Source organism: Sus scrofa, chromosome 13 (genome assembly GCF_000003025.6).
Source record: "Sus scrofa isolate TJ Tabasco breed Duroc chromosome 13, Sscrofa11.1, whole genome shotgun sequence".
Lineage (NCBI taxonomy): Eukaryota > Metazoa > Chordata > Mammalia > Artiodactyla > Suidae > Sus > Sus scrofa.
Genome location: NC_010455.5, coordinates 140534441 through 140547324, shown reverse-complemented (window position 1 = coordinate 140547324; position 12884 = coordinate 140534441). Strand labels below are relative to the sequence as shown.

The following is a 12884-nucleotide window of genomic DNA, read 5'->3' as shown; positions in this document are numbered from 1 at the left end:
CGGCGTTGCCGTGAGCTGTGGTGTAGGTTGCAGACTCGGCTCGGATCCCGTGTTGCTGTGGCTCTGGCGTAGGCCGGTGGCTGCAGCTCCGATTCAACCCCTAGCCTGGGAACCTCCATATGCCGCGGGATCGGCCCAAGAAATAGCAACAATAACAACAACAAAAAAGACAAAAGACAAAAAAAAAAAAAAAAAAAAAGAATAAATATGTTCTATTCCTTAGGCTACCTTATTGTCTTTTTCACAGATCCGTTGTTTATTGTGTCAAGTGAAAAGGACCACAACCGGGCAAATAATCAGGCCACTCTGATTCGAAGCAAACTGGTAGGTCTAATTCATCCACTACGGCAGCCTCATGCACCTGCACCATCTCGTTTGGCTTACTGCACTGATCAGACTGACTAATCACTGAACCTCCACCGGATTTTATGTTCTTTTTTTTTTTTTTTTTTTTTTTTTTTTTAAGGGCCACACCCTTGGCATATGGAAGTTCCCAGTCTAGGGGCTGAATCAGATCTGCAGCTGCCAGCCTGCACCACAGCCACAGCACTGCCAGATCTGAGCTGCGTCTGAGACCTACACCACAGCTCAGGGCAACTCCATATCCCCTACCCACTGAGCAAGGCCAGGGATTGAACCTGAGTCCTCATGGATACTGGTTGGGTTTGTTACCACTGAGCCACGATGAGAATGCCTGGATTTTATATTCTGCAGAAATTACCTTGCCATGATTACTAGGGGACAAAGTATCTTTAATACTTGTGGCGCAGTGTAAATATTAACTAACTAATAGCGAATAAAGGACTAATCATAACTTAAATTATCTCAGTGAAAAAGGTAATTCATGCCTGTGTTGAAAGAGTTCAAGTAGTATGAACTCATATACGGTATAAAGTAAATGCTACCTTTAGCCCTCTTCACATGATCATCCACTGTCATCAGTTTCTTGAGAATCTTTCTGGAGATATTCTTTGCATATACCAAATAGCCCTCATTCTATGCCACATACAGAGTGTTTTTTTACCTTTTATTATTTATTTATTTATTTATTTATTTATTTATTTTTAGGGCCACAGGTGTGGCATATGGAAGTTCCCAGGCTAGGGCTGGAATCAGAGCTACAGCTGCTGACCTACAACATATCTCACGACAACGCCAGATCCTTAACCCACTGAGTGGGGCTAGGTATCAAACTGCATCCTCATAAATATTAGTTGGGTTTGTTTCTGCTGAGCCACAGTGGGAACTCTTTTTTTACCTTTTAAAAGCTTACAATAGCAAGGTACTTTAGAAAATCTGATGGTATAATTTTGTCCTTTTTTTCCCTGCCTTCCTTCCTAACATTAGAGAAGGGTTCCCAGGTTTAGAACCATGTTCAGTAGCCTGTTCCATTATCCCAACCATTCTGTATATTGGAGCAAGGCTGACCCTGTTCCATCATTCATCAGTCGGGAATGGAAGGGACTCGAGGAGAGACACAGAGAAGCCTTCCGGCACCTTGCTGAGTAAGTGTCAGGTAGCTTTAGCTGCTACTCACATTTTTAATGAATGCATTTTTCTTCTTAAAACTTTTATTTATTCATTTTGCATTATTTTAAAGTGTACAATTATGATGTTAGAGCAGTTGGGCTCATTTTTCTTTCTTAATCCATTGACCAAAACAAGCCTGATTTAGGAACAGTGGTTCTAGGTTTATTGGTTAGTAAATGTGCTCAGAAGGTTGCAGTGACTATGTATATTACATGACATATTGGCCACCCAAGGTAGAAGTGACTGCATTTGTTGTTTCTTTGATCCATCTTAGAAATTGCAAGTGTACATTTCTCCTAGTATCCTATATAAATATATTTTTTGGAGATTTGCAGCCAAAGAAACTTTAGATACAAGACTCTTGAATTCCTTATTCTTTTAATTATTTACAGATTCATACCTAGTAACTCTTTAAACATGCTACCTTACAGCCAGACATGAAAGTTGTTTTTTAAAGCTTTGTAATTCTCATGGCTATTAACTAGAGGTGGGCACTTTTGTATGTGGGATTTCATAAATTAATTCATTTATTCGCTCTCAGCTCCTCTTGTTGACTCCTAGCTTCCTGGCTCAGGGAAAGTAATTATTCTAGTCTGACATGTGGGGTAGTCAAATGCGTGTTATAGAAGACTTTGCTGTCAGTCTGAGATACCCTATATATCTCCTACTAAGAGAAATAGAAAGTAGAAATTATATTTGGACATGATATTATTAGACCTGAATGTTTTCCTGCTTCATTTTAGAACTGATACTTCTTTTCTGATGCCCAAAGAAGTTTATGAAGATCCTGATGTTACTGGAAAGAATCGCTATAAATATTTTGAAAGGTAGAAAATAATTACTGATTAATATGAACCCTACTATTATTAGAGACCTCTTTGTAGTTATGATAGCAGCTATCATTTTTAAGGGCATACCATATGCCAGACATCATTTTATAAGTGCTTTTCATATGTAATAACAATTTTCAGAACCAAATTATAGGTTAGTGTATACTGTCCCCATTTTACCAGTAAGGAAGCTAAAATCAAGAGAGGATAAGTAAATTGCTCAAGGTCGCATTAATTAGCAGGTGGCAAAAATAGTGTTCCAACTAAGTCTGCCTGACTTTAGGGGGAATAATTGCAAATAAGAATATATATTTGAGAACAAAATGAAGTCATCAAATGCAGTGAGATACAGCAAAGACACCATGACAGCCATAGTGCAGGGGAAATTGTTAAAAGTGAGCAAATAGATGACATTTGCTCTTTCTGTATGAATGTTGCCAAATCTACCATGGTCAAAAGATGCACTTTTTCTCATTTGTGATTAATACTCATGTGATTAATAGTCATCTGATACATTTGCCTCAGATTGAAGTAAGATAAGGATTTCCTTACAGGTCTTATCTGAGATAGCAAAATAGTCTTGACATCATATCTACATAAGTTCATTTAAGAAATTACATTTGTAATCCACATTTTTATGAACAGTCTCCTTATGGAAGTTTTATAATGCTGATTTTTTTCAGAAAAATGTTAAGTTGTTAACATAGTATACTCAACTCCTAGACTATTTGGCGGGGGGTGGATTTTTTTTAAACTAAATCATTGAGAATTTCAGAATGTCTCAGGGAACTTAAGTTGCTGGGAGATAATGACCTGTTGAAGCTCAAGTATAGGACACTGTTTCCCAGAGTGTGGCTTGTTTCCCATCTGTAGAAAAAACTGGGATATTTATCCAAAACATGCAGATTCATTGGCTCTACCTTATGTCTACTGAATCTGCTGGGCTAGAGCCTGGAATTTGCATTTTAAACAAGAATCTTCCCACTCTCCAATGATTTTGTGTATGTTAAATTTGGAGGATGACTGATATATAAGATATTCAAACTCACTGATTTCAAGGGACAAATACTGGTATTGGAAGAAAGCTTGGAGTACATGCAATGCAAAAATCCCACAGCTTTCTGTTTTCCTTTCTCTCCCAGGCCTTTTCTTCCATTTCATCAACGGGTGCCATTCAGTGTTGTTTATGCATCAACCAGGTAAGTAACCATTATTTTAAAACTTTTTTTCTAGCTTATTTTATATATTACTTGCTTCCATATTTGCTTCCAGAAGATAGTTCTCTGAATCAATATTTTTAAACTGTGAATCACAAACCTTAGAAGGTCTTCTAGTGGGTCATAAGCAGCATTTTAAAAACCAAAAATGAATCGAAAATGGCCAAAAGCTTCTAACATATTGAAGGTAAGTTGTTTTTTTGTTTTGGATAGATACCTACATAATGCTGATAGGTCTATAATGTTATGGTATAAAATGTATTTCTTAATATGAGTTACGGTATAAATAAAAATTGAAAATGCTTCAAATATCCTCTTTTGCTTCCCTGAAATATACACTTCTTTGAAAACAGTTCTTCGAACTTTTATCAAGAAAACTAATTGGTGAAAATATTTTTCGAATATTAGAATTTTATGATTTAATAATCATCTAATCTATACAAGGCAACATGATATTCAGAATACATAAAACATGGTGCCTGTCCCACAAATGAGTGTGAACCAAGGTGAAAAAGATGTAAAGGACAAGGGCTGAATCTAGGATTCCTGTACTGTTCCTGATTCTTTCTTATAGGGCGACATAGCAGGTTTGGGAAAGTGTCTCATTAAAAATCTAATTTGGAGAGTTCCCATTGTGGCACAGCAGAAACGAATCCAACTAGTATCCATGAGGATGTGGGTTTGATTCCTGGCCTCACTCCCTGGGTTGGGGATCTGGGTTGGGGATCTGAGCTCTGGTATAAATCGCAGACATGGCTCAGATCCCTCATTGCTGTGGCTGTGGTGTAGGCTGGCAGCTGTAGTTCCGATTCAACCCCTAGTCTGGGAAATTCCACATACCGTGGTGCAGCCCTAAATAGCAAAAAAAAAAAAAAAAAAAAAAATCTAAATTTTACTATATTCTTTCCCATGTCAATATAACTTAATATTTGTCTAAGTGAAAAAAAATCCATGGTACTCCTGAGATGAACAGGGAAAGAAACCTTTTTTAAGGTTTGAGATGTTTGAGTAGAAAGAGTAGAGCATTTGGCTTTTAAACATGTGTTTAAAGGATATGTTATTCCTAATGATATAATGTCCTTTGAATAGAATATATGTTGTTAAATATCTGTAATCCTCAAGATTAGTGGCAATTAGGATCCCAGTTCTCCTCTAAGTTATAAAGACTGTGTGTTGGGGGTTTCCTGGTGGCCTAGCTGTTAAGGATCTGGTGTTGTCACTGCTGTAGCTTGGGTCACTGCCATGGCACGGGAATTTCCCCATGCTGCGGGTGTGACAAAAAAAGAAAGAAAGAGAAAAGACTGTGTGGATACGTTTGGTTTTTACATCAATAGAGAAAAGATCCTCTGCTCTCTCGCTACACAGAGCAATTTTGTGTGTTGTCACATTTCTTGAGGACAATTGGAGACTTGTTTTCTGCAAAATGCTCTGTAATGAGCAAAGGAGAAGTTATGAGATGGGTGGCTCCCTTTGGTAATTCTTTGAAGCAGTCTCACTGGATCACCTGCTTTGGAGGGCATAATTATATTAGGTCTAAGAGTTGTTCAGTTAATCGTGGTGAGTTCTGAGGTCTATAGTGATGAACACTGGGACTCTCTACTTCTTCCTAAATAATCATGGTATAAGACGTAAAGATTTCCTTTTGAAAGTTAAACCATGAGAGTTGACCTTTTAGATAGTCTTTTAGCTATTAAAGTTATAGCATATGTATAATGAGAATACCAAAAAGAGAAGAAAGGAACAGAAGAAATAATTTGAAACAATAATGACTGGAAATCTTTCCAAATTAATCTTAGATGCCAAACTACAGAGTTAGAGAACACCAAGCAGGATTAAAAAAAAAAAAAAAAAAAAAAAGCTGCACCATGGCATATCATATTCAAACTAAAGAAAATCAAAGGTGAAGAAATTCTCACAGAAGCCAGAGGGTATTTTAACCTACCTATAGAACAACAAAGATAAGAATTACATCTGACTTCTCAGAAACTATACAAGAATTCTGTATCCTACAAAATATAGACCTTCTCAGACAAACAAAAATTAAGGGATTTTTTTTTTTTTTTTTTTTTTTTTTTTTGCTTTTTAGGGCTGCTCCTGTGGTCATATGGAAGTTCCCAGACTAGGGGTTGAATTGGAGCTGCAGCTGCTGGCCTACACCACAAACACAGCCACAGCAATGCAGGATCCAAGCCACATCTGCAACCTACACCTCAACTCATGGCAATTCTGGATCCTTAACCCACTGAGGAGGGCCAGGGATTGAATCCACATCCTCATGGATATTAGTTGGGTTTGCAACCCACTGGGCCACAACAGGAACTCCAAAATTGAAGGAATTTGTTGCCATTAGACCTACCTTGTAAGAAATATTAAAATAAGTTCTTTAGAGAGAGGGAAATATGTCAGAAAATTGGATGTATGTAAGGAAAAGAGCATCAGAGACAGAATAAATGAAGGTCAAACATTGTAGTTTTAAAAACTACAATGAGATACCACCTCACACTGGTCAGAATGGCTATCATTAATAAGTCTACAAATAACAAATGCTGGAAAGGATGTGGAGAAAAGGGAACCCTCCTACACTGTTGGTGGGAATGTAAATTGGTACAACCACTATGGAAAACAGTATGGGGGTACCTCAGAAAATTAAATATAGAACTACCATATGATCCAGCAGTCCCACTCCTGGGCATATATCCAAAAAAGTTTTCATTCAAAAAGATGCATGTACCCTTATGTACTGTAGCACTATTCACAATAGCTAAGACATGAAAAAACCTAAATGTGCATTGACAGATGAATGCATTAAGAAGATGTGGTGCATGGACACAGTGGAATACTATTCAGCCATAAAAAAACAGAATAATGCAATTTACAGCAACATGGCTGGAACTAGAGATTCTTTTTTTTTTTTTTTATTTTATTTTCCCACTGTACAGCAAGGGGGTCAGGTTATCCTTACATGTATACATTACAATTACAGTTTTCCCCCCACTATTTCTTCTGTTGCAACATGAGTATCTAAACATAGTTCTCAATGCTATTCAGTGGGATCTCCTTGTAAATCTATTCTAGGTTGTGTCTGATAAGCCCAAGCTCCCGATCCCTCCCACTCCCTCCCCCTCCCATCAGGCAACCACAAGTCTCTTCTCCAAGTCCATGATTTTCTCTTCTGAGGAGATTGGAACTAGAGATTCTTATACTAAGTGAAGTAAGAAACAGAAAGACAAGTACTGTATGGTATCACTTATATCTGGAATCTAATATCTGGTACAAATGAACCTATCTACAGAAAAGAAACAAACTCATGGACATGGAGAGCAGATTTGTGGTTGTCAAGGGGGAGAGGGAGGGAGTGGGATGACCTGGGAGTTTGGGGCTAGTAGATGCAAACTGTTGCATTTGGAGTGGATAAGCAATCAGATCCTGCTGTATAGCACAGGGAACCATATCTAGTCACTTGTGATGGAACATGATGGAGGATAATATGATAAAAAGAATGTATGTATGTATAACTCAGTCATTTTTCTATACAGCAGAAATTGACAGAACATTGTAAATCAACTATAATGAAAAATTTTTAAATTGAAAAAAGTCAGGATAGCAACCTAAAAATAAAAGTAAAAACTTTTTTTAACAGTTTATTCAAAATAACAACAGCAATAATGTATTTGACTATGCTTATATAGATATCATATGCATGCTTATATATAAGTGAAATGAATGACAGCAGTGATAAAAGAGATGAAAGGGAGGATTACTTTGTTATTATAAAGTACCTACACTATGTGGAAAGCAATATAGTGTGCTTTGAAAGTAGACTTGGGGGATTTCCCTTCATGGCTCGGTGGTTAATGAGCCTGACTAGGCTCCATGAGGATGAGGTTTCAGTCCCTGGTCTCGCTCAGTGGGTTAAGGATCCAGCATTGCCCTGAGCTGTGGTGTAGGTCAAAGACACAGCTGAAATCCTGAGTTGCTATGTCTGTGTGTAGGTTGGCAGATGTAGCTCCAATTGAACCCCTAGCCTGGGAACTTCCATATACCATGGGTGTGGCCCTAAAAAGCAAAGAAAAAGAAAAAAAAAAAAAGAAAGAAAGTAGACTTGGATTAGTTGTAAATGTATATTGCAAACTCTGGGGCAATCACTTAAAAAAGTTTAATAAAAGGACTATAATTAACAAGTTAATAGAGAGAGAATATAGGGGAGTTCCTGCTGTGGTACAATGGGATTGGCAGCGTCTTGGGAATGCTGGGATGCAGGTTTGCTCCCTGGCCTAGCACAGTGGGTTTATGGTCCGGTGTTGCCACAGCTGCAGCTAGGTTGCAACTGTGCCTCAGATCTGATCTCCGGCCCGGGAACTCTTTATGCTGTGGGGCAGCCATAAAGAAAGAAAGGAAGAAAGAAAGAAAAAGAATATGGAATAATATGAAATGTTTGGTTGAAATCCATGAGGTTGAGGGTTTGATCCCTGGCCTCGCTCGGTGGGCTAAGGATCCAGTGTTGTCTTGAGCTGTGGTGTAGGTTGCAGACGTACAGGTTACTCAGATCTGGTGTTGCTGTGGCTGTGGTGTAGGCCAGCAGCTGTGCCTCCAATTAGACCCTTAGCCTGGGAATCTCCATATGCCTCGGGTGTGGCCCTAAAAAGCAAAAAATAAAAGTTTGGTTGAAATCACAAAAAGCAGAAAAATGGTGGAAGATAAAATAGGAACAAAGAACAAAAGCAACAAATAAAAAATAGTAACAAATATGGTAGATCTAACCATTTATAATCGCTTTGACTATCAGCAGTCTAAATGCAGCAATTAAAAGACAGATATTGTCAAAGTGGATCAAAAAACAAGAACCAACTGTATTTTGTCATAAAAGGTCTACTTTAAATATAAAGACACATATAGATTAAAAGCGAATGGATAGATTGGAACAGAATAGAGCGTCCAGAAATAAACCTATGCATTATGGTCATTAATCTATGACAAAGGAGTCAAGAATATACAAGGGAGAAAAGACATTCTCTTCAATAAGTGGCACTCAGAAAACTGGATGGCTACATGTAAAAGAATGAAATTAGAACATTCTCCAACACCATAAACAAAAATAAACTCATAATGATTAAAGGCCTAAATATAAAACCTAAAACAATGAAATTCCTAGAAAACATAGGCAGAACACTCTTTGACATAAATCGTAGCAATATAGTTTTGGATCAGTCTCCCAAAACAAAAGAAATAAAAGCAAAAATAGATAAATGGGACCTAATTAAACTTAAAAGCATTTGCCCAGGAAAGGAAACCACTGACAAAATGAAAAGACAGTCTACTGAATGGGAGAAAATATTTTCAAATAATATGTCCAATAAGGGGTTAATATCCAAAATATATAAGCAGCGCATACAACTCAACATCAAGGGAAAAAAACTCCAAACAACCCAATTAAAAAATGTGCAGATCTGAGTAGACCCAAAGAGGACATGCACATGGCCAACAGGCACATAAAAAGATGCTCAACTTTGACAACTATCAGAAAGTGTAAGGCAAAACCCCAATGAGATATCACATCACACCTGTCAGAATGGCTGTTATCAACAAGAACATAAATAACAGGCGTTCCCACTGTGGTGCAGTGGGTTGATGATCTGACTTGTTTCTGTGGCATTGCTGGTTTGATTCCCAGCCTGGCACAGTGGGTTAAGGATCTGGCATTGTGGCAGCTGTGGCATAAGCCACAGATGCAACTTGGATTCATTCCCTGACCTGGGGACTTTCATATGCTATAAGTGCAGCTGAAAAAGGAAAAAGTAAAAGCAAGAACTCAACAAATGTTGGCAAAGATGTGGAGAATGGGCAGCTCTTGTACACTGTTGGTAGGAATGTACATTGGTGCAGCCACTGTGGAAAACAATGTGGAGGCTTCTCAAAAAACTGAAAATAGAACTAACCCTATATAACCCTAACCCTATATGACCCAGCACCTGGGTATATATCCAAAATAAAAACACTAATTTGAAAAGATACATACACCGCAATGTTCACAGCAGCATTATTTACAATTATAAGAAGCAATGCAAGTATCCATCAATAGATGAATGGATTAAGAAGGTGTGGTCTGTATACACAATGTAATACTACTCAGCTTTAAAAGAGAATGAAATTTTGCCATTTACAACAACATGGATGAACTTGGAGCATATTATTCTAAGTGAAATAAGTCAGAGAAAGACCAAATACTGTATGATATCACTTATATGTTGTATTTAAAAAAATATAACAAGTTAGTGAATATAACAAAAGAAAAAGACTCACAGATACAGAGAACAAACTAGTGGTTGTCAGTGGGGAGAGGAAAGGAAGAGGGAAATATAGGAATAGGGGACTAAGGGGTGCAAATTATTGTGTATAAAAGAAGCTGCAAGAATATATTGTACAACACAGGGAATATAGCCATTGTTTTAAAATTATAAATGGAGTATAACCTTTAAAATTTTTGAATTACTGTACTGTTTACCTGTAACTTACATAATATTATACATCAACTATACTTCAATTAAAAAATCCCAATTGTAAATCAACTGTAATAGAAAAAATAAAAATCTTAAAAGGAGTAGAAAAAAATCCTTGTGCTTTAAAAACGGACAAAAGACAGGACAAAACAAAACCCTGATAATCACTTGTTTTTTAGTCATCACTATAGTTTTGTGTTTTCTAGAATGTCATATTAGTATATTTTGAAATGTAGTCTTTTCATACTGGCTTCTTTCACTTAGGAATAAGCATTTAATGCATTGCTGTGGCTCTGGTGTAGGCCGGCGGCTACAGCTCCAATTCGACCCCTAGCCTGGGAACCTCCATATGCCACAGGAGTAGCCCTACAAAAGGCAAAAAAAAAAAAAAAGAAATATGCATTTAAGATTCACCCATGTCTTTCTGTGGCTTGATAGCTCATTTCTTTTTATTACTGGATAATAATTCCTTATATGGTTGCACCACATTTTCTTTATCTGCTCATCTCCTTTCTTTTTTTTCTTTTTTTGATCTGCACCTGTGGCATATGGAAGTTCCCAGGCTAGGGGTCGAATTGGAGCTGATGCTGGCCTACACCACAGCTCATGGCAATGCCAGATCCTTAACCCACTGAGCGAGGCCAGGGATCAAACCTGTGTCCTAATGAATACTAGTCAGAATCGTTTCCACTGAGCCATGATGGGAACTCCTATATGCTCATCTCCTGAAGGACATTTTGGTTGCTTCCAGTTTGGGGTGATGATGAATAATAAAGCTGCTATAAATATTTTTAAAAAGCCCCAAAACAAAAGTAAACGGATAGAGAAAAATAGAGTAATGTAACACTAATTAAAAGAAACCAGCAGTAGCTATAATAATTTTAGACAGAGCAGACTTCAAAGAAAGGAAAATTATCAGGGATAAAGAGAGGCATTACATAAAGAGGTCAGTTCTCCAAGAAGGCAAAACAGTCTACAGTGTGTATGTGCCTAATGACAGAGTGTCAAGCTACATGTGGCAAAAACTAATAGAATTACAGGAAGAAGCTGATGAATCCACTATCATAGTGGGAGACCTCAGTGGCCCCCTGTCAGCAGGCAACTAGCAGGCAGAAAATCAGTTAAAGCCCTAGATGAGCTCAACAATATTATTAATCCGCTGGATATAAATCTATAGACTACTTATTCAGTAACAGCAGAATATACATTCTTCTCAAACTCAGCATGGAACATTCACTAAGATAGGCTTGGGTCATAAAACACACTTTAATAAATGTAAAAGCGTGGAAATGTGTCTTCTTTCAGACCACAATGATATTAAACTAGAAATTAAGAGCTGAGAGGTAACTGAAAATCCCCAAATGTGTGATTATTTAACAATACATTTCTAAATAACATATGGGTCAAAATAAGATATCTCAATAGAAATTTTAAAATATTTTAAACTAAATGAAAATGACAATACAACTTATCAAAATTTGTGAAATGCAGATAAAGCAGTGCTTATTGAGAAATTTATAACATTGAATGCATGTATTAGAAAAGAAGAAAGATCTAAATGAATCATCTAAGCTTACACCTTGGGAAACTAGAAAAAGAAGAGCAAATTAAATTCAAAGCAGGCAGAAGAAAAGAAATCATAAGAATTAGAGCATAAATCAATGGCATTGGTCAAGGAAATAATAAAGTCAGTGAAACCAAAAGCTCTTTCTTTGAAAAGATCTCTAGAACTGATAAGCCTGTAGTCAGGCTAACAAGAAAAAAAAAAAAAAAAAGAAAAGAGAGAGAGGACACAAATGACTAATCTCAAAAATGAAAGGAGTTCCTACCATAGCACAGTGGGTTGAGAATCTGGCTGCAGCAACTCGGGTTGCTGCGGAGGCACAGGTTTGACCCCTGGCCCAGTGTGGTGGGTTAAGGGATCCAGTGTTACCACAGCTGCAGTGTAGCTGTTTTAGCAGGTACTCATTTGTAGAAAATCAAAAAGAATTTACTGAAAAGAAAAAAAAAAAAACCCTCCTTGAACTAAAGTGATTGTAGCAAAGTTGTAGGATACAAGGTTAGTATGCAAAAGTCAATTGCTTCCCTATATACCCATATAGAACAAGTGGAATTTGAAATATAAAAAACAATACTATTTACATTAGCATCGAAAGATTAAATACTTAGGTATATGTTTAATAAAAAAATACACAAGATTTATTTGAGGAAAACTATAAAACTTTGATGAAAGAAATCAAAGAACTAAATAAATGGACAAATATGCCAGGTTCATGGATAGAAGACTCAATAATGTCAGTATGTCAGTTCGTCTCAAATAGAGCTATAAAGTCCATCAGTCAAAATCCCTGCAAGTTAATTTTTTTGGATATCGACAAACTTACTCTAAAGCTTATATGAAGAGAGAAAACAGAATAAGCAGCACACTGTTGAAGAACAAAGTTGGAGGACAGACACAACCTAACATCAAAATCTACCATGAAGCTATTATTAAGAAAGTATGGTATTGGAGTTCCCGATGTGGCACAGTGGTTAATGAATCTGACTAGGAACCATGAGGTTGCAGGTTCGATCCCTGGCCTTGCTCAGTGGGTTAAGGATCTGGCGTTGCCGTGAGCAGTGGTGTATGTCTCAGACATGGCTTGGATCCCAGGTTGCTGTGGCTCTGGTGTAGGCCAGTGGCTACAGCTCCGATTAGACCCCTAGCCTGGGAACCTCCATATGCCGTGGGTGCGGCCCTAGAGAAAGGCAAAAAAAAAAAAAAAAAAAGACAAAAAGAAAGTATGGTATTGTGGAAAGAATAGACAAAT

The 12884-nt window shown here is 37.3% G+C and overlaps 1 protein-coding gene across 5 annotated transcripts in view; it reads left to right on the top strand.

Moving 5' to 3' along the window:
* Positions 1 to 12884, top strand: part of MAATS1 (MYCBP associated and testis expressed 1) — a 129881-nt gene that overhangs the window by 19652 nt on the left and 97345 nt on the right. For 4 of the 5 annotated variants that reach the window (XM_013982409.2, XM_003132654.4, XM_021070321.1 and 1 more), the window contains exons 2-5: positions 248 to 324; positions 1348 to 1505; positions 2274 to 2357; positions 3503 to 3559. In XM_013982409.2, the coding sequence (XP_013837863.1) occupies positions 1372 to 1505; positions 2274 to 2357; positions 3503 to 3559 (275 nt within the window). In that variant the 5' untranslated portion in view covers positions 248 to 324; positions 1348 to 1371. The remainder of the gene's footprint in view (positions 1 to 247; positions 325 to 1347; positions 1506 to 2273; positions 2358 to 3502; positions 3560 to 12884) is intronic. The other variant, XM_021070322.1, reaches the window with a different exon arrangement.